The sequence below is a fragment of the Trachurus japonicus genome, chromosome 9 (genome assembly GCF_045865225.1).
Source record: "Trachurus japonicus isolate A0001 chromosome 9, Traja_1.0".
NCBI classification, from domain to species: domain Eukaryota; kingdom Metazoa; phylum Chordata; class Actinopteri; order Carangiformes; family Carangidae; genus Trachurus; species Trachurus japonicus.
The window spans coordinates 22,391,815-22,409,904 of NC_140915.1; the positions used below are offsets into that span (position 1 = coordinate 22,391,815).

General features: G+C 41.4%; 1 protein-coding gene across 4 annotated transcripts in view; it reads right to left on the reverse strand.

Annotated features, from left to right (window-relative positions):
* Positions 1-17,214, reverse strand: part of trim36 (tripartite motif containing 36) — a 31,503-nt gene extending 14,289 nt beyond the window's left edge. The window contains exons 1-6 of one of the 4 annotated variants that reach the window (XM_085786558.1): positions 16,605-16,922; positions 9,606-9,852; positions 5,482-5,544; positions 3,201-3,281; positions 1,750-2,093; positions 1,074-1,220 (exon numbers count right to left, since the gene is read on the reverse strand). In XM_085786558.1, coding sequence (XP_085642684.1) covers positions 1,074-1,220; positions 1,750-2,093; positions 3,201-3,281; positions 5,482-5,544; positions 9,606-9,852; positions 16,605-16,667 — 945 coding nt within the window. In that variant the 5' untranslated portion in view covers positions 16,668-16,922. Of the gene's footprint in view, positions 1-1,073; positions 1,221-1,749; positions 2,094-3,200; positions 3,282-5,481; positions 5,545-9,605; positions 9,853-10,780; positions 11,057-16,604 lie in introns of those variants that run through there. The other 3 variants (XM_085786561.1, XM_085786559.1, XM_085786560.1) reach the window with 3 other exon arrangements.
* Between the last annotated feature and the right edge of the window lie 876 nt (positions 17,215-18,090).

Below are 18,090 nucleotides of genomic sequence, written 5' to 3' on the forward strand. Positions count from 1 at the left end.
ATGTAAACTTCTGGACACCGTGCACCGTGTCCTGAATGACCCTGTGAGAAGCAGCGAGAGAGTCCGTTACAGTGGGTGCAGCATGTCGACATTCATGATGGTATCACAATGATGACAGAACATCACAACAACTGAAACCAAACTACATCCTGAATGCGGATGGTTTCCAGGACTGACATCTGATACCCCTTCCAACAGTATGAAGATATAGCACACACAAAATCATAGGGAACAAATGGTCTCATTAAATATTAAGCACCGTAGTCGTGTTTGTGTTAACACAGAGTAGCAGATTGAATTACAGACGGATTCTGCCTCGACTTGCTGAATCACCAAGCCTCAAGTCCACCAAGCTGGACTGCCCATGCAAACAATAACTATTCAATATATTTCACTTGATACCTCCTCTGTCAGAGGTTTGAAGTTTTTTTTGTGTGTTTCTTTGTGGTGTTTTAGAAACCGGAACAGAAGCTAAACCAAACACTGACTGAATTTAATTGTACCAATCACCACATGCAAGGCCAATTAGTTTTAACCCACTTGGTCAGCCTGGGTTTCAGTTTACAACAAAGAGATTTACATCTACAGTCTAGTGTCTGTAGATGCCAGTGCAGGTACAGGTTCAGGTCAGGCATTAATATTACAACAACAGGTGAGAGATCAGCACAACAAAAACAGCCCTTGGGTCTAGTTAAATTAATTAGTTATAACAAGTAACAAGTAACCCCACTGGATGGGAAGATGTAAAAATGCTTTTACTCAGTTTAAAGTTTTTAAATGTAGTCATATAGATATGGTGACAAGACTAAACTTGAGGAGAAAGGGAATTATAACCTGCTAAGTCAGATCACAAAGCAGTTATTATTGGCAGTTTCAGTGTAAAAACATGATTAATCTCGAGTACCAAAGCTGATTTGCTTGGCTGTGAGCATTTCAGGCCTTAATTAAACAGTGGCATTGTATTCAAGCTTCACTTTAATCCTTGTTGTCATAGCCCTGTATTGGGTCATTACAGATAACAAAACCACCGCACACAGTAGCCAAACTATCTGTTGTGTGTCTGATTGTGTCACCTTGAGGATCTTGTAGGCACTGCTCATGGAGGTGACTTTGTGGTTGGCGTGGGATCCTCCCAGCTTGCAGAGGTGGCAGACGGGCCGTCTGCAGACCTCACAGTACATGTTCACCTTCTCCATCTCGTGCTCCGGACACATCAACACCTAGGGATTTTCAATGCAAAGATTATAGAGTCAATGCAAACAAAAACATAGACGCATCAAACTACAACATTTGACAGTGCACGTTAGCTTTCCACATGAGTGATCAAAAACGAAGTGAAGTGAAACAGGAAGATGACCCAAACAGCATCTAGGCAGCTCTGTGTCGGCCATTTGCTGATGTGTCTCAAAATAGAGCAGAAGTTAATGTAAGGGTATTCCAAAGTTTTAGACAGCCACTGAAATAAGAGCCATCAGTGCCTCGCAATTAAGGATCAATATGACCCGACAGTGACGGATTCAGCTGTTGACATTCATCTTGCACATCCTCAATCCTTATCAAACATTTCTAATCCATTCACCCTTTTAAAAGAAATCTATACTTGCTAATGTTTTTCCTTCGACTCATGTGACAGCTTATCAACTGAAAATGTTCAGAGTCCAGCTGATTGAGTAGTCTGTCTGGGTGACCTCAGGTCTTCGGGTAAATAACCGATCAATACAGAAAAAGATGAACAGAGGTGACACTTGCCTTCGGCCTAAAGTTCATTGTGGGGCCGACATACTCGTGCTGAGCTTTGGGCGTGCCCCACGGGTGGTGCAGCTTGAAGCACTCGTTACAATAGCTGGCCTTGCAGTCCATGCAGCTCTTTGTGGCCTCCTGCTGTGGAGGCTTGCAGATGTTGCACATGATCGCCACTGCGGCGCGGGCAGCCTGGCGGTAGCGCTCAACAATGCTCTCCAGGGTGAAGTTACGGAACAGCATGCTGATGCCGCGCTCGCCGAGGTCGATGTCATGGTGGCAGCCCGGGCAGGGGATGGTGGTGACCCGGGGAGTCACAGACCCTCTGCGCCATCCCGGGGTCGAGATAGAGCCTGGGGGAGAGTGAGTGAAGGAGGAAAAAGTGAGATGAGTAATGTAGATTCCAGGCAGCGGGTCACCCAGTTTGCAGTCTTGTCTGAGGCTCTATTTTGACATGTGAACATGAACAACAATGTTCTTTGATTTCATATTACAGTGAAGGAATAGTTTCCAAGAGAATCAAATAGGGGCTCTGAAAAATGTGCGGCCCCGTTTGTGTTCAACAGATTCTGGGCCGCGTTTCACAAAAGCAGCATTACATCATCGGCACTGACCTTCCAAGTATGATCTTAAGACAAAAATGCCTTTGATAAGCCATATGGAAATATCAAGCCTTCACAAATAGGGCCTCAGGGTGTCTCCCACTGCGATTTATTTCCACAATGACCACTACTCAATAGAGAGGTGGATGTATGAAGCAAAACACCAGTACAAGCAATATAATCGAGCAGTCGTCATACAGGGAAATAAAGTCCAGGCAGAGAGACAGTGCAAGACTACTGGGGCAGGTTGAGGAGTGATGAGTTACTGGGTAGTCATGGGGAGGATAGCATCCTTGGAGCTTATAAAGAATACACTGTCGTCATGAGAAATCAATTTTACACTGCAAGTCATTCAATGTTTACCACAGGGAGTGGGGGGATTATTGTAAGTGCTAACAATGATCTGGACAAAAGGAAATAATCCTATTTTCCAAAAGTAAGAGACAAAAAATAAAAAAGTATGACAATGTGACAAACCACTGAAATCTTAAAATCAAGCAATGCAAATGAATTACACTATGAAACAGAACTTAAGTTTTCAATTCAAAGAAAAAAATAATTGAACTAAAAAAAAAAAAAAAACACATGTCCAGTTCAATGCAACAACACTTATTTTCACAAGACAAACCTCCTCTTAAAGCACAACTGCTTTCAAGAGTTTTTCGCAATACTGTACTTGTTACGATGCGGCCGCATCAGTAACAAGACAGCGACACAGCAACATGAGGTGGAAACAAAAGGATCTCTTATACAAGGTCACATCACAGACACAAGCAGGGTCCAGTAATCACTGTTACCACACGTTTAAAGCCAGCAAACTGAATTCAACACACGCAGGAAATAAAAATATTGCTTCACGTTTGTGGGGGAGAGGGGAAGCGAGGAGTGCTGGATTTATCTCAGTTTGCAAGCCAGAATTTCCACTCCGTTTCCGAGGACCTGAAAATTAAATCAAACACTCCTCAGGTAAGCGAAATACAGGGAAACTACTCCAACACAGCACACAAAAAAGGTGCAGCTGAGGGAAAAGCAGAGGCAGAACACCAAACATATAAATTATGTGATATGTGAGTAGCCATGTGCATGCCATGTGACTGAGTGACATGAGCAGAACTGAAGACTGTGACAGTGCTGGGACAGTTTCACTACCTAGAGGCAAAAATCTGCCTGATCTTGACAAACTGAACTACTTGGCTTTGTTTGACACTCCATTTGCCCTTGCTACCTGAAACCATATGACAAAGGCAAATTTAAAAAATTGTACTGTGATGTTGTGATGGAAAATTGTGACGAGGGTGACATGGTCTTGTTATGACAAGTGAAGATACTAGATGAGAGAAGCCTTCATGTGTGAGCCAAAGAATGATGCAGAGGGCCAGTTTTAACCCTGCACAGACAGCTATGTACTGTATATATAAATGATTCTTTATTCATGTAATAAAGAGTCATGCTGGGACGTTGCAGTGACTCGGGCTCTCTGGCCAGGATGGCAGGTGTACACCAACACAAAGCAAACCAGAGGCATCTGCAGCAAAGGGCTTACGTGTGCGTTGGGGTTTTGATTCATGCATCTGCAGAGGGAGGCAGAGTCGTAGGCAGAAACTGACGAGTCATTGCGGAGCTGCTTCAGTCTCACTGTGCAAAAAAGGGCTTGGCTCTGCTCCCCTGCACAAATCCTCGCACACAGTTTGATGTCTGAACTGATGCGTTAGTAGTAGAAGGAGTAGTAGTAGTAGTAGTATTACTAGCATGTTTATGGTCCACTTTATTAAAGCTGTTTGTTTAATGACAGTCTACTATCCAAACATTTGTATTTGTATTTTGTTATGTCAGCAACTGCTTTGGGGGAAAGTTTACAACAAATTTATGTAAAAAATTGATTAATGGAAATGCTTTATAATTTCTTTATACAAATAACAAATGTGAGACTGATGTTATCCATTCACTAAACGGCTGAAGAAAAAGAAACCACTTTTCATTTTCATGCTCCTTTTTTTCCCCCATTTGTTATCGATGATGTTATTTCATCATTTTCTGCATTTTGGTTAAATTTGTTTTTGTTTCTATTGTTGTCCATTCTTCTTGAGGGGATTTGACTGGAGACAAAATTCTCCCCTTTGCTTTAAGCGCAAAAGATAATGACTTTTTTTCCTTTAAAACATCCACTGAGCATGTTAAATTACTGCAATCATTGGCCTAATTTAACTAAAAAGAAAATGCCATTCAGGATTGTTTTACTTGGATGGCAATCTGACACATCTAATTTCATCACGCCCAAAATGATTAGAGGTGAGCTCAAACAGGTCTGTGTTCTTGCAATCTGTTTCTCAAACAGTTATGATAGTCAAGTGAAGCATAAACAGCAGCCTAAAGGCACAGATATCAGTCAGAAAAGGCCAGTTAAGAATCTTAGCAAGTCCAAACATATTGTAGGTTTACCCTAAGTGTGTGTATACGCGAGTGTGTGTGTGTCTAAAAAACAGAGACCTACAGTTCTCCATTGCAATAAAGCAGCTTTACTTTCCTCCATGTTTTACGAAATGAATGCAAAGCTTAGCTGGTGGTGTAGACACACACACACAGGCCAGGGTGTTGGGCAGGCGCTCATACACTCAAATTCCTGTTCCACTTCACCTCCTAGGCAACATCCTCACCCCTCTCTACCTAATTTTAGTCTTGGCTCCTTTCAATTTCTTTTTACCACTTTCCAACCTCCCTGTCGAGGCCTCTACCTCCCTTTGATTCTCATCTCTCCCTCTTCACTGTATGCCACTCCTCTTTTACCATACCCTACTCGTATGCTGACTCAAGGTTAGAAAGTGTTTCACCAGAAGGACTTTGACTAACCATCTTTGCATGCCTTATGAATATGATTTTTTAGGTCTCATTTTTGCTCAGTGGACATAAAAAAAAAAAAAGATGCATACGAGTTTAGATCTCAGTTATCACCTACTGTACAACAATGAATTAATAGCATGGTCTTCGTTATTAAATGAAGCAACTACAGTAAAAGTTTATTTTATACCTAATGAGTAGTGTGAGTTTGGATGGTTGTGTAGACAGAGCTAAAGTAGACTAAGTAGAGAAAAGGTAGAACCAAACTAGGGTTTCACAGGGGTTCTAGTAACACTGTACTCACTACAGCTACTCAAAACACGGAGCCCGCGTCTACCTCGACTTCCGAACGACCTTCGCACTGTGGCTGCAAGCAATGAACAGAGAAGTGAGGTGAGACCAACAAGAAAAATGAAACAATACATAATGTGAAGTGAGGTGTGAAACCAGTTAATTATTGTTGTTTAAACATGGCATTGGAGAAACAAAGTTAAAAGTAAACAAACTAAAGAGTAAAATTAAAAATTAAAAACAGAACTTGTAGTAAAAAAACAAAAACAATGTGGCAATGCTAGAGTGAAATACAAAACAGTGTTTAAAATACACATACAGGATGTGAACAGTTATTCAAATACAATTAACTCTTGATTTGTGCACTAATCGACATACATGGTCGGCATGCAAGTACAAAGCCATTGCAAGTCAAAACAGAACGAACAGATTTTCAAGACTGAAGCCGTTTTGAAAGAAAAAAAATAAATACATTGCTCTAATTAAGTGTGTTCATCAGAAATCTACGTCAAAGAATAGTTTGGGACACACTTACTTTGCTCACTATTGCCGAGGGTTAGATGAGAAGAAAGCCACTCATGCCTTTACGCTAAACATGAAGCTCGACCCAGGAGACAATTAGCTTTGTTCTAGTTCCAGTTAATTAGCATCAAGTCTGGAAACAGCTAGATTGGTAGAAGACAAGATTCGTAGCAGCACACAACCTTTTGCAGTTCTTTTTTCTCAGATTAAACGAACTAGACTGATCATTCACTTAACTCCCTAAACATACTGCTTTAGCTCTGTCTTAAATCATGATCTCCTAGATGCAGAGATCAAGTGCAATCTTAAGGCTCTTTGGCTTGGATCCTGTTTTAAAAAAGAGATGCCAAGAAATTAAAAAAAAAAAAAAAAAAAGTCAGCCTGTGCACACTTTTCAACCACACCAGAGGTAAATCTGATCAAAATCTACCACTAATGTAGAAAATAAATGATGACTGGCAATATTAAGAAGCCATTGTTTAAAAAATTAACAGATGTGGCACATATATGCAGACCCTGCAATGTGCCACGTGAAAACTGAGAAATAGGTATAGCAACTTTATTAACTAGGCTGCTTCACATTTAGCATAAATATGAGCTATGAGGCCAACTGAGGAAGAACCCACATATTTACCAACATTTCAAACAATTTCTATATGACCATGTACACCAATTTAGAAGTGCGCTTGTCAAGAGTTAACTGAACATAAAATGATCATGCTCTGTTTGAGCCCGAGTAACAATATAAGATGGAGTTTAGAAACTGATGGAGTTTTAGTAGCCGCCTTTCCCTGCCCAAGCACAGCAAGGCTTGTTCAAGCTGCACACTGATAAATATAGCCTTAAGTCTTTTCTGTCTCTCCCTTCACCTAATCCCTCATTCATTCCTCACAGGCAAGTTGTGTCACCATGACAACCAATGATCTGATCTCCCAGCCGGTCTGCAGACTTACTCCGTTTTGGAGGTGAAGCTAATAAGGTTTCTCAAATATTCCCATACCAATGATTATTTGTGTTCTGTAATCAGGTGATTAAATGCACTTCAACACCAGAACAACCTGATTAATCCTTGAGGGAATTCCAGTTGTACATGATCCGTTAATAGTCCATGTTAAACGGACTGATCTCAAAGTTTCTTCATGGGAGACACTACAAAAAATGTGTGTTTATTTAATCAACTTTAAATGGGTAATGATGCCACAATTTACACTTCAGAATGAGAGTATTGTATTGTATTGTATCGACTCAACACAAGCCTTGTCTTGGTGCTGTGAGATTTGTTTACTCAAAAGCAGGATTTGATTATTCCTGCGTCAACAGATGCAGTCCTGCCAGTGAAGAATGAACTCATTCAGGTTGAGGGAGGGGGCGAGTCTGAATGAGGGAGGCAGTGTTCAAGAGCCCAGACTCAATAACTGCTTGAAAAAAAAAAAAAGTTTAGCTCGTCTGGTTTAGATTCTCATCGTTGCTCTAAGGTTATACTTTGCATCTTAGTTTTATGGATACCAAGAAGCACCAAATTAGTTTGTTTCCCAATTCAATACTGTACAATAGTGTTGTCAACTGCACTCATTTTTGTTTTACATCTTTCTCAATAACTGAACATGATACCAACAAGTAATCACAATTTGACCTCTTCTGTTTCTTTTGACTGAATTCTCACTCAAAAACTGTAATATTTATTTAGTGTGGATTTTTGGTTCAACTACTTAACATAGATCCATGATTATCATCAAAATAAAACCTAAAATGTATCTGCAAATCTAAAATCACAAGTAAAACATTTAATGCTGGCCACTTATGTCCACTCTGCTGTGTCATGACTTGTGTACCAGTTCCATTCCACATATTGACAGCTTCTAGGGCTATACAGTATATTATAGTTCACCTCTTTTACACTTAGTAATAAATGTTATTAAGTTACTTGGACTTCACTAAAATAAATCCATGTGTGAACTTGAAATTCCACAAATAGAAATAAAAGTTGTATTAACAATATTATTTTACCAGACATTTTGTAGACATCTTGACAACAGTAATACAAATATTTAACAATGTCGTCTGCAGTATTATCGGGTGCTGTGGTATCGGAACAATTTTATGAGAACAAGTACAGCACATGGTATCGGACTCGATACAGTACCTGATGCTGGTATCAACATCGGTGCATCCATATTTAGTATCCATACTGACTATTTTGACTATGCTTAATTTTCTCACTTTTCCAGTAGATGCTCTAAAAATCTGCTTATAATCAGTATGTGGCATGGAAGTCAGACACAACTCTGCCCTGTCAAGGAGAGTGGACAAGAGTACAAATGAGACGACATCTTTATGGAAATGGCCTGTAGCCCAGATCTCTCAGAAAGGCAGCCTTGTGTCCCACTGTGCAGTTTCCCAGGTTTAGACACTGGTCTACTCAAGCTTGGCTGCAGAGTGCCACATGTTCAACAGCAGACTTGAAAATGATGTGACAATCCACAGCTTTCCCTCCCGCCAGCTCAGCTTGGATTTAGGAGTTGAAAATGCCTTAAAGAAGCTTACGGATGTGCTTTGTTCACTCATGTGTACATAAAAACAAACACACATGCCGGTATATGTGATTATATGTGATAACTACTTTCCTTTCTCTTACTAAAACATGTGTATGACTATATGAGTCCCTGCATGATTGGAGGGGATGTTTGATTCCCCTGGGCCATTAGAGGCAGACAGCGAAGACAATTAGGGCTTGAGAGAGCTTGTCAACCTTTCTTTTCTCTTGGTAGACTTGTAAAGTTCCTCTGTCATCTCTTTAATAATGCCTGTAAAGGCAGACAGGATTAAAACAAGACATTATGACTGACATTATCATAGCTGAGGCGTAAAACTATTAAATCATTTTTATGTTTACTCTATTCTATCTAGGACAAGAGAGAAAGGGGAGGGGTGATGTCTGCCCAGATATACAAGAAATAATGCTCTTTTTGTCCTACGCATAGTTTCCATGAGCCTATTCACTGTCAACCTTAAATTTGCATGAGCAAAGGATTTGCTTATTGTTTCATGAAGTCCTGCTCACAGTGGCACTATCCATCGGACTTGCGAAGGAAATTAAATGCTTTCAGTCTCTATTTGGCAACAGAAATATCTTTAAAACCTTTTGTTCTTTTCTATAGGAGGTATATCCCAGGATCATGCAGCCACCTGTTGAATGCAGCTGCAGATGTGACAGTAGGCCTAAAAACTGAAGTTGAGGGAACTGGTGGGAAGACAATGAAACAGGAAGTTGACATTACCGACACAGAACTGGTAATGCCTTCCTTAGAAGCCTGATCGCAAATGGCGTAAAGATGCGTTTGATACTTGCATTTCCTGTGAAGCAGTAATGTTATTATTAGCTTCCATCAGCTCACATAACACAGATAATCGGGCTGACCGGCCTGCACCACAACAGCATGAGCACAGTTCCTACTAATGCCTCGACAGGCTGTTGTGAAATGCCTTTCACCTTGGAGAAATTCAGGATCCAGTCCCCTGCACTAATCTGTACACAGTAAAAGTCCTCCTGTAGAAAGGCACGTTCATTCAGTATACAAGGGTACAAAAAATAAAAAGATATTTAAGATTCCTTACCCCGAGACCCACCTGATCTCACAAGCTTGTCTAACCTCTCCATGGAGGGAGAGGGCACCCTGGACCTGGGGCTGCCCGGCAGGGAACACTCTGATCCGGCATCAAAAGAGTCCTCATGGTTGAGCATCAGCAGCTCTCTCACACACTTGTGGCAGACACTGTGCTGGCAGGGCAGGATCAGAGGGTGGGTGAAGAGCTCCTTGCAGATGGGGCAGATCAGCTCCCTCTCTATATTCTTGATCGGGACCTGGTCATGGAGACATGATTACAGCATTGAATATCAACTGTACCTTTACATTTAGGATTGTGTGTGTGTGTATGAGGCGCCACCACAACTGCTCTCCTCCTTTTAACACAGAATGAACACACGAACAAGAACAGCAGGTGAACGGAAATGACAGCTTCAGTGTTTGGAAGCAAGGATACAGCTTTCTTTGATTGTCACAGTGCAGCAACCTATTATTAGCAGAATTTAGATGCAGCTAAAATAGACCTATTGTCTCCACTTCAAGCTGTGAAAACACTGTCATTGAGAAGGGGAAAAATGGCTTTTTGGGCGAGTAAATTCAGGTGAGTGAACAGTCTTCACGCAGCTACACATTCACTATAGAGAGACACTGATAAATCACAATAACAACCATCCCCAGTGTCTTTACCATGTTTCTGTTACATTACATAAGACAGGATTAAGCCCGGCTAAATATAGATTAACTGTAAAAGAAAAAAAAAAACACGTTTCCAACAGCTCACATTAAACATGATGAGAAAATATCACCAGTGAAGCTCCACAGTGAAACTTTCCAGCTACATTTTAAAGACTGATTAGTTCATTTCTTCCAGCTGATGATTAAAAAAAAAACCTCCGCGTGCTTGAACAAACATTAATTCAAAAGGGGACAAACGGTTCAGCGCGTGTTAAAAGACAATACCCGACAGCATAGGGGAAGTTTGGACTGAGAGAGGAGCAAACAGCGAACTGACTGAGGCATAAAAATTAAAACAATGACTCCAAACAGAGAGAAACAGATAAAGTAGGCAGCAGTTGACGGTCCCGCTGATCGTAGTTTACTTTACAACAATGGTGTGTCTTTATGGGGCTCGGCTACACACGAGCTACAGGCTGTTAAACAATGACGACACCAAGAGTTTCCTAAATCATCTTCTCCCACACTTACCGCAAAGGAGCTGCTGCGCCGCATCTCTGCAGACATGCCGAGGGAGAAGAGTGGAGTCTGGGGTGTGTGTATCTGTGTGTGTTAAGAGTTAAAACTGATACAGGAGGGGGACAACAACAAAAAAAAAGCCCAGCTCCTCCTCAGACGCGAGCTAGAGATGCCGACAGCGGACGGCTGTGGTGAATTTAAATGGAGTGACGACGCGCAGGGAGGGCAGCCCTGTGGTGAATCAGCAGCCAATTCACTGCTGCAGTGGCCGTGGGGCGGGCGGACCGATATAGAGGGGGAGGAGGAGGGGGAGGAGGGGGAGGCGACTGGCGAGCGAGAGAGAGACAGACAGAGGGGGGTGGTTGAGTCTCCATGACAACTGTTCACTTCACTCTCGAACTATTAGCTACTTGTCTTGTCTTCCTGTGCTCCACGTAATCTTGATTTAAGTCATTAATCCTGCTAATTGCATGTACCAGGCAGTCACAGGTGAAAGTCTGCCATGCAGTCTGAAGTCCAACCGGATAGATCAATAGATTAAACTGCCAAACTTTAGGCTACTCGACTTGATTGTCTGATAGCCTGCCCTATAGCCTACCGTAAATGTTTTTTATGCCTTGCAGTTAGCCTACCATGCTTTCATGAATTTAATTTGGTGTTATGTTAATATTTGCTTTTGATAAACACAGCCAATGGTTATGGGAATGTCTCCAGTTTGCAGATGTTTGGCTATAAACGAGCACCTCCCAGTCTGAAGAAATTAAGTCTCCATTGACTCGCATGTTAAAATGTTCAGCTTTTCTGCAGTAGCCTAGGTAGGGTGGGGGATGATGGCAGAGTTGGTTGGTTGGTTGGTTGAAGCAGAGTGCATTTGTTACAACTTTATGTTCGATGGTACAGCAGTTAGCACTGTTGTGTCACAACAAGAAGGTTCTGGGTTTGATTCCTAGGCCTCTTCTGGCTGGAGATTGCTTGTACAATTTTCTTGATTGCTTGTAGCCTTCTCTGGCTTCCTCCCACAGTCCAAACACATTAAATTAGATATAGCCTACAACTCTAAATTGCCCATTGGAGTGAGCGTGAGTGGCGACCTGTCCAGGTGTACGCTGCCATAGCCCTACAGAGCAGCTCTAGACTACAGTTTCACTGAAGTTCACATGCACTAAAACTCAACCCCCGTCCTTTTCCACCTATCCCAAAAATGTGGCCTAGGATAAAAATCAAGGAATCACTGAAGACAACATCATCATCTGGGGAGACTGTCAGTGTCAAGCATCATGGCAATACATTAAATAGTTGCTAAGATATTTTACACTGAACCAAAGTTGCCAACCTGTCAGAAGAACAGAAGAGTCATTATGTTTATCATGGAGTAAATCAATTTGATACAGATATACACCATGATAGAGATTTAATTGGGGGCAAAGCTTGATAATATCAAACTTTGCCCCCAATTAAATCTCTACAAGCTATTTGAGTGGAAAAGTGAAACCCATCTAAAGTCCATTAATATCACCACAACAGTTTCACTGAAGTTCACATGGACTAAAATCTCAACTCAACACTTGTAGGCTACTTTTCCATTCATTTTCGCATCTAATAATGTGGCCCAGGAGGGAAATCAAGGAGTCACTAAAGACATCAGGCTATCATCCTCTGGAGAACAAACCTGTCTGTGACAGTAACCACCTTATTCTTAATACGGCTAAAACAAAAGAAATAATTTTTGACCCAAGAGAGGTGCGAGCCCATGACCCTGTTATCATTGGAGACTGTGAAATAGAACAGGTGGATTCATACAGATACTTGGGTGTCATGATAGACAGCAAACTAAGATGGAATGATCATGTTGAAGCCTTATGTTCCAAGCTGGCTCAAAGATTACATTTCCTCCATAAACTTAGGCTTTATGGAGTACACCCTAATACTATGCTTATATTTTACAACGCAGTGCTTGACAGTATTATTTGTTATGGGTTGACTGCTTGGTATGGCACTGCCACTGTCCAGCTGAGAGCCAAGGTTACAACAATGATTAAAACAGCCATGAAGGTGATTGGAATAACAGACTATGCATCCCTTCAGACTAAACAACAGTGATCAGACAGGCACACAGGATCCTTAATGATCCAACAAACATCCTCCTGTCAGAATATCAACTCCTTCCTTCGGGAAGACGTTTCAGGGCCAGTAAATACAAAAGTAATAGATTTAGATTTTCGTTCATTCCCACCTCCATAGCACTTCTTAACAAAAAACCGGCCCTGCCTCCTCCATAGTAGAGTAGAAGCAGGTGTCACGGACGTTTGAGTCTTATTTTTATTTTTTATCTTATTTTCTTTTTCTTTTTTTATTATTTTAATCTAAATAATGTGCTCCACGCGCACCATACTTTCTGCGGCTCCCTGGTTGTTGCATAGTTGTATGTGTACACCATGTGTAATATATTCTGTGTATTATGCTCTGTGTGTATATGAACATATATGTGTACACCATGTGTAATTATGTTTTCTGTGTGTATGTGGATGTGTGCATACACTATGTGTGGATGTGTGCGTACACTATGTGTACATGTGAATGTGCAGATGTATGAGTACCATGTGCTCGCTATGTGTGGTTTTAGATGCAGCTGTGTCAGCACTTGTGCCCAAGACAAGTTTCCTGTCAAGGACTAATAAAGTATATCTTATCTTAAAGCATCATGGCAATAGCCTACATCAAGTGGCTATTTTACACTGTTCCAAAGTTGCAAACCTGCCACAAGAACAGAAGAATCATTACAGTTTATCATGGAGTAAATATCTGTATCAATTTGATAGAGATATTTACTCCATGATAGCTTGTAGAGATTTACTTGGGGGCAAAGTTTGATAGTTTATCATGGAGTAAATATCTGTATTAATTTGATACAGATATTTACATCATGATAGAGATTTAATTGGGGGCAAAGCTTGATAATATCATACTTTGCCCCCAATTAAATCTCTACAAGCTATTTGAGTGAAAAGTGAAACTCATTTAAATCCATTAATATCACCACAACAGTTTCACTGAAGTTCACATGCACTAAAAATCTCAACTCAACACTTGTCCTTTCCCATTTCATCTAATAATGCGGCCAACACGTAGGCTATCATCCTCTGGGGAACAAGACTGTCTGTGTAAAGCATCATCAAGTAGTTGCTAAGATATTTTACACTGAACCAAAGTTTCCAACCTGTCAGAAGAACAGAAGAGTCATTACAGTTTATCATGGAGTAAATATCTGTATCAAACTTTTCCCATCTAAAGTCCAATAATGTCGCCACAACATTTCCACTATTTGTTAAGATATTTCAGTCTGAAACAATAAACACCCAACTTTTCAGCATGATTCATCCACTAGGGACAATGAATGTCTTCATAATATGCACTGCAATTCATCCCATATTTGTAGATATTTTTCAGTGTGGACCAAAGTGGTGGACTGATCAACATTGCCACCCACAGTGCAACATGCTGTATCAGCTAAAAGTGCAATACTATATACGTACAATAACTGTTGTGCATCTGAAGCAGCAAAAACAATATTAGTGAAGTGTGTGTGTTTTATAAAGCCTGAAGTGTAGGAGGTTGGCACTGTGATTCAAAGTCCATACAAAGTCCATAAGTTATTATTTTATTATCAGTTATTCTGGTTGGTTGAGAGCAGTGGGGACTGAAGAGGAAAAATGTAAAAACTCCGAACTTCCACTCCTATTCTTGTTTGGTATTTATATAAAATAGGCCAGCTAGACTTTCAGAGTCCTTGCTCTGACACTAGGCTACTGTGTCCCACTCTAACATAAGGTTTATACTAACTATATTAAAGCAGCCAATGAAAGCCATGACCTTTGTTAACTTTATAGTCTCCACTCCACGAGTCTGTTCCATTATTTCAAGAAATGTATTATCTGCTGATCGCTTGTTGCAGTGGCTGCTGGTAAGGCCTGCAGTTCATCTTATAGTCCATTGGGGCCCCCTAGCAGGTCAAGTCAACAATGTTTTCATTTAAAAACCAAATGGACCGTGAAACATCTATTGTGCATTTGGGGAGGGAGCTGTAGTTTATTAGGGAAATAGACAGCTTTGTGCTACAGCACAGAATGAAGTATTTCAACTGATTCAGGCCCATTGGCCAATATGTGCACAGTCACTGGAGGCTCTGCAGGCATCTATCCACCTTTCCTGACAGCATTTGTTGGAAGCAAACAATACAGGCAGTTTCAGCTGGCAACAAGGATCCCAACAATTTCTACATTTCTAGATCCATTCTTCCAAATCTGCAATCTGCCACAACTTTTCAACAGTAAAATATTTTGGTTGAATATTCTGCAGCTGCAGCCCGTAGGGATCTTTGGAACTTTTGTAGAAATGCAGGAAAAAGGATAAACACTTCTCTATTCACTAAAATATCCTAATGGCTCTGACATAGGCTGCATTATTTTCAGTGTTGGATCTAATTCCATTGCCTTCCAAAACCTAACAAGCACATACTGTTCATTTGATGAACATAAACTACACAAACAGTCCAAATAGTATGTCACAATAGAACCACTGTTATACATGGTGTTTCAATTTGTTAGCATATTAATTTATGTAATTCTCTGTGACCATTCGTACACTGCAGGGATACGAGTAAACCATGCTGCCTACTGTGCAGGACAAACCTAATTAAATCTTAAAATACCACTGCATTCAGCAAATGTAGCCGGCCAGTGAGTCAGTGGCATGTACGCTCTTTTTTCATCAGATGCATAAAACACACACACAAACGCAACTCATGCATGCATGGATGAATGTCAGAGACATGGGGAGGTGCATTTCAACACATTCTGTCAGTCTGAAATGGGTGAAAAGGGTAAAGACCCCCTCCGTGTGCAGACACATCTACACACCTCAGTAACTCGGTGCCCTGTCTCACCATACAGCTGCTGCCAAGTGTCCCACATATTGACAAGAGTCTGTGATCTGCCTGCAGCGCTATCTACCAACACACTCAGCAACTGAAGCCTCTAATTAAACTCTTTATGCTCTCATTTTTTTCCTCCTAAGAATAGAAAAGGAGCCTGTTCCTTACAGCCACACTGCTTTGACAGAGAAAGAATAGAGGATGTGCCGGGCTATTTGGGACAGGCTTTTCAATTTTTTATTAACCCAGAAAAATCTTCTTCTCTACAATATCACAGTAGAGTTATGGTTAGTCATTAACGACATTAGCCTATGTAAAATAATATAATAGGCTTATCTGTAAGATTACACTAAAATAAAATATGGGTCTTATGATAGTGCGGGTCTTGTGCAAAAGGAAGTGTGTCACTTCTCAATACACAACCAAAAGTGTAGAGTATATGGAGGTGTAATATTACAATATGATTTAATTTATAGGCATGTATGTAAATTATAAACATAGAATAGAAATTAGCTGAATAGGTTTCTGTGCTAGTATGATTACAATAGCAGAGGCAGACACTTAAAATGGTTTGCAGAAAAAGAATGGAATAAAAGGTGTGGACCTTACCACTGACAATTCAAATAATAGCCTAGTATGAAAGATAATCTATTGATTCTGATCATTCTGATCATAATGGAGTTGATAGTAATATTTTACGCCACAACAGACCAAATGATGCAATATGCTATCACTAGGGAAAATGGTGTTTCTAGTAGAATACAGAATGGGCAGAGGTGTGGGTTAGTCAGCATCCCTCTCCCTGCAGGCCGGCCGGCCGGCGCTGCTGCTGTCGGAGCACGTTGACAGACAGACAGACCGCTGCTGTCACAGCCTGGGACCGTAAATCATCCGGATCACACTCACCTCGCCCCGCTCGATCCGCTCCACGATGCTGGCGAACTCCGTCATGTCCTCAGAGTCCGACATGGTTACAGCTGATGATGAAGATGCTGATGCTGATCTGATGGTGAGGGTGATGAAGATGGATGTACAGTGTAGGCGGTCAAGGCGCAAAGAAATATGAAAATGTAGAAAGACACTCCAGCAGCAGCTGCTGCGGCTTAAAGAAACAGAGCGATGAGAGGCTTCACAGCTTCACAGAAAGAGGTGAGATGACATGAAAAGAAAAGAAGCCGCTCCTCTGACCGCATCCCTATCACCATCCTCTCTCCTCCCTCCCTCCCTCTCTCTTTCTCTCTCTACCTCCCTATCTCTCTCTCTCCAAGCTTATGTTTGTCCGTATAGAGTCTACAGTACATGCGCCGGTAGCGAGAAGCCAATTTTTATTTTAGTTTGCCTCATCTTGGAGGGAAAACCCCGCCCTCGTCTCCTCAGTACCTACTGTACCATCTCCCTCATTCCCTCTCTCCCTCTGCATCATCCCTCAGCGGCGACGTCTCGACTCACAGAGCCCTTTGTATCCGCCTGATCTGTCATCTATCAACCCGCACAGAGCGACTCCCGTTCATCCATCAGTCACTAGGAATAATCATAATAATCTCAGTCTGGAGATTAAAGGGGCGGGGCAGTGGCAGCGGGGGTCTTAAATCTATTAGTGCAGCCTTCAGTCAAGTTGGACGTTTACGCATGGCTGGCAGCGCGCTCTCGCGTGCATATGTTGCTTTACATGCGCTGGTTTCTGCTCACTGCGACCCACAAACACTGCGGCTCTGTTGGCTCAGAGTGGTTTGTCTTGTGTTGTTTGGAGGGGATTTTTTTGGGGGGGGGAGGCGCCATGCACGAGCCGGGAATGTGGAGTGGTCAGGGTGGGGTGGGGTGCACCGGACTGTGTGAGGCCGGATTAAGTTCGTGTTTTTAATTTTTCTGGCAATGCCACTTGTTCCGCGTCACCAGATGGCCTCATGGCTTCATGCAGATATATTCCACCCCATTGAGCACGTGGTGGTGGTGGTAGTGGGGGGCAAATGGGCAGGTTGCCCCAACAGAGAAAACGGTGCTAATAACTGATCTGGCCAAAACACTGTTGTTGACTTCAGGGGAACAGCATGGTTTCATTTTTTTTGGAAATGCTGCATCTCTGTGGTGAAGCTGCTGTCTCTAAATTTTAACACAACATTTTAAATTGTCCTTATTTCAACCGAAAAGGTTTCCAAAATAAAAATGAAACAGGCGCCCATATAGTGTCTGAACCTTCACTGAAAATCACTCAAAATATGGGAAAAGTTCAAGATTATTAATGTATTGTTTCGATCGATTTTCACAGACATAAAACACACCAGTCAAATTAAAGAAAGAAAATTTCATCCACCTGGGTTTGGTGTTTTTCATTGAAAATCTTCGTGTACCTACCTATAAATCAACGAAAATCTAAAATTCAGTTTAATTTTAA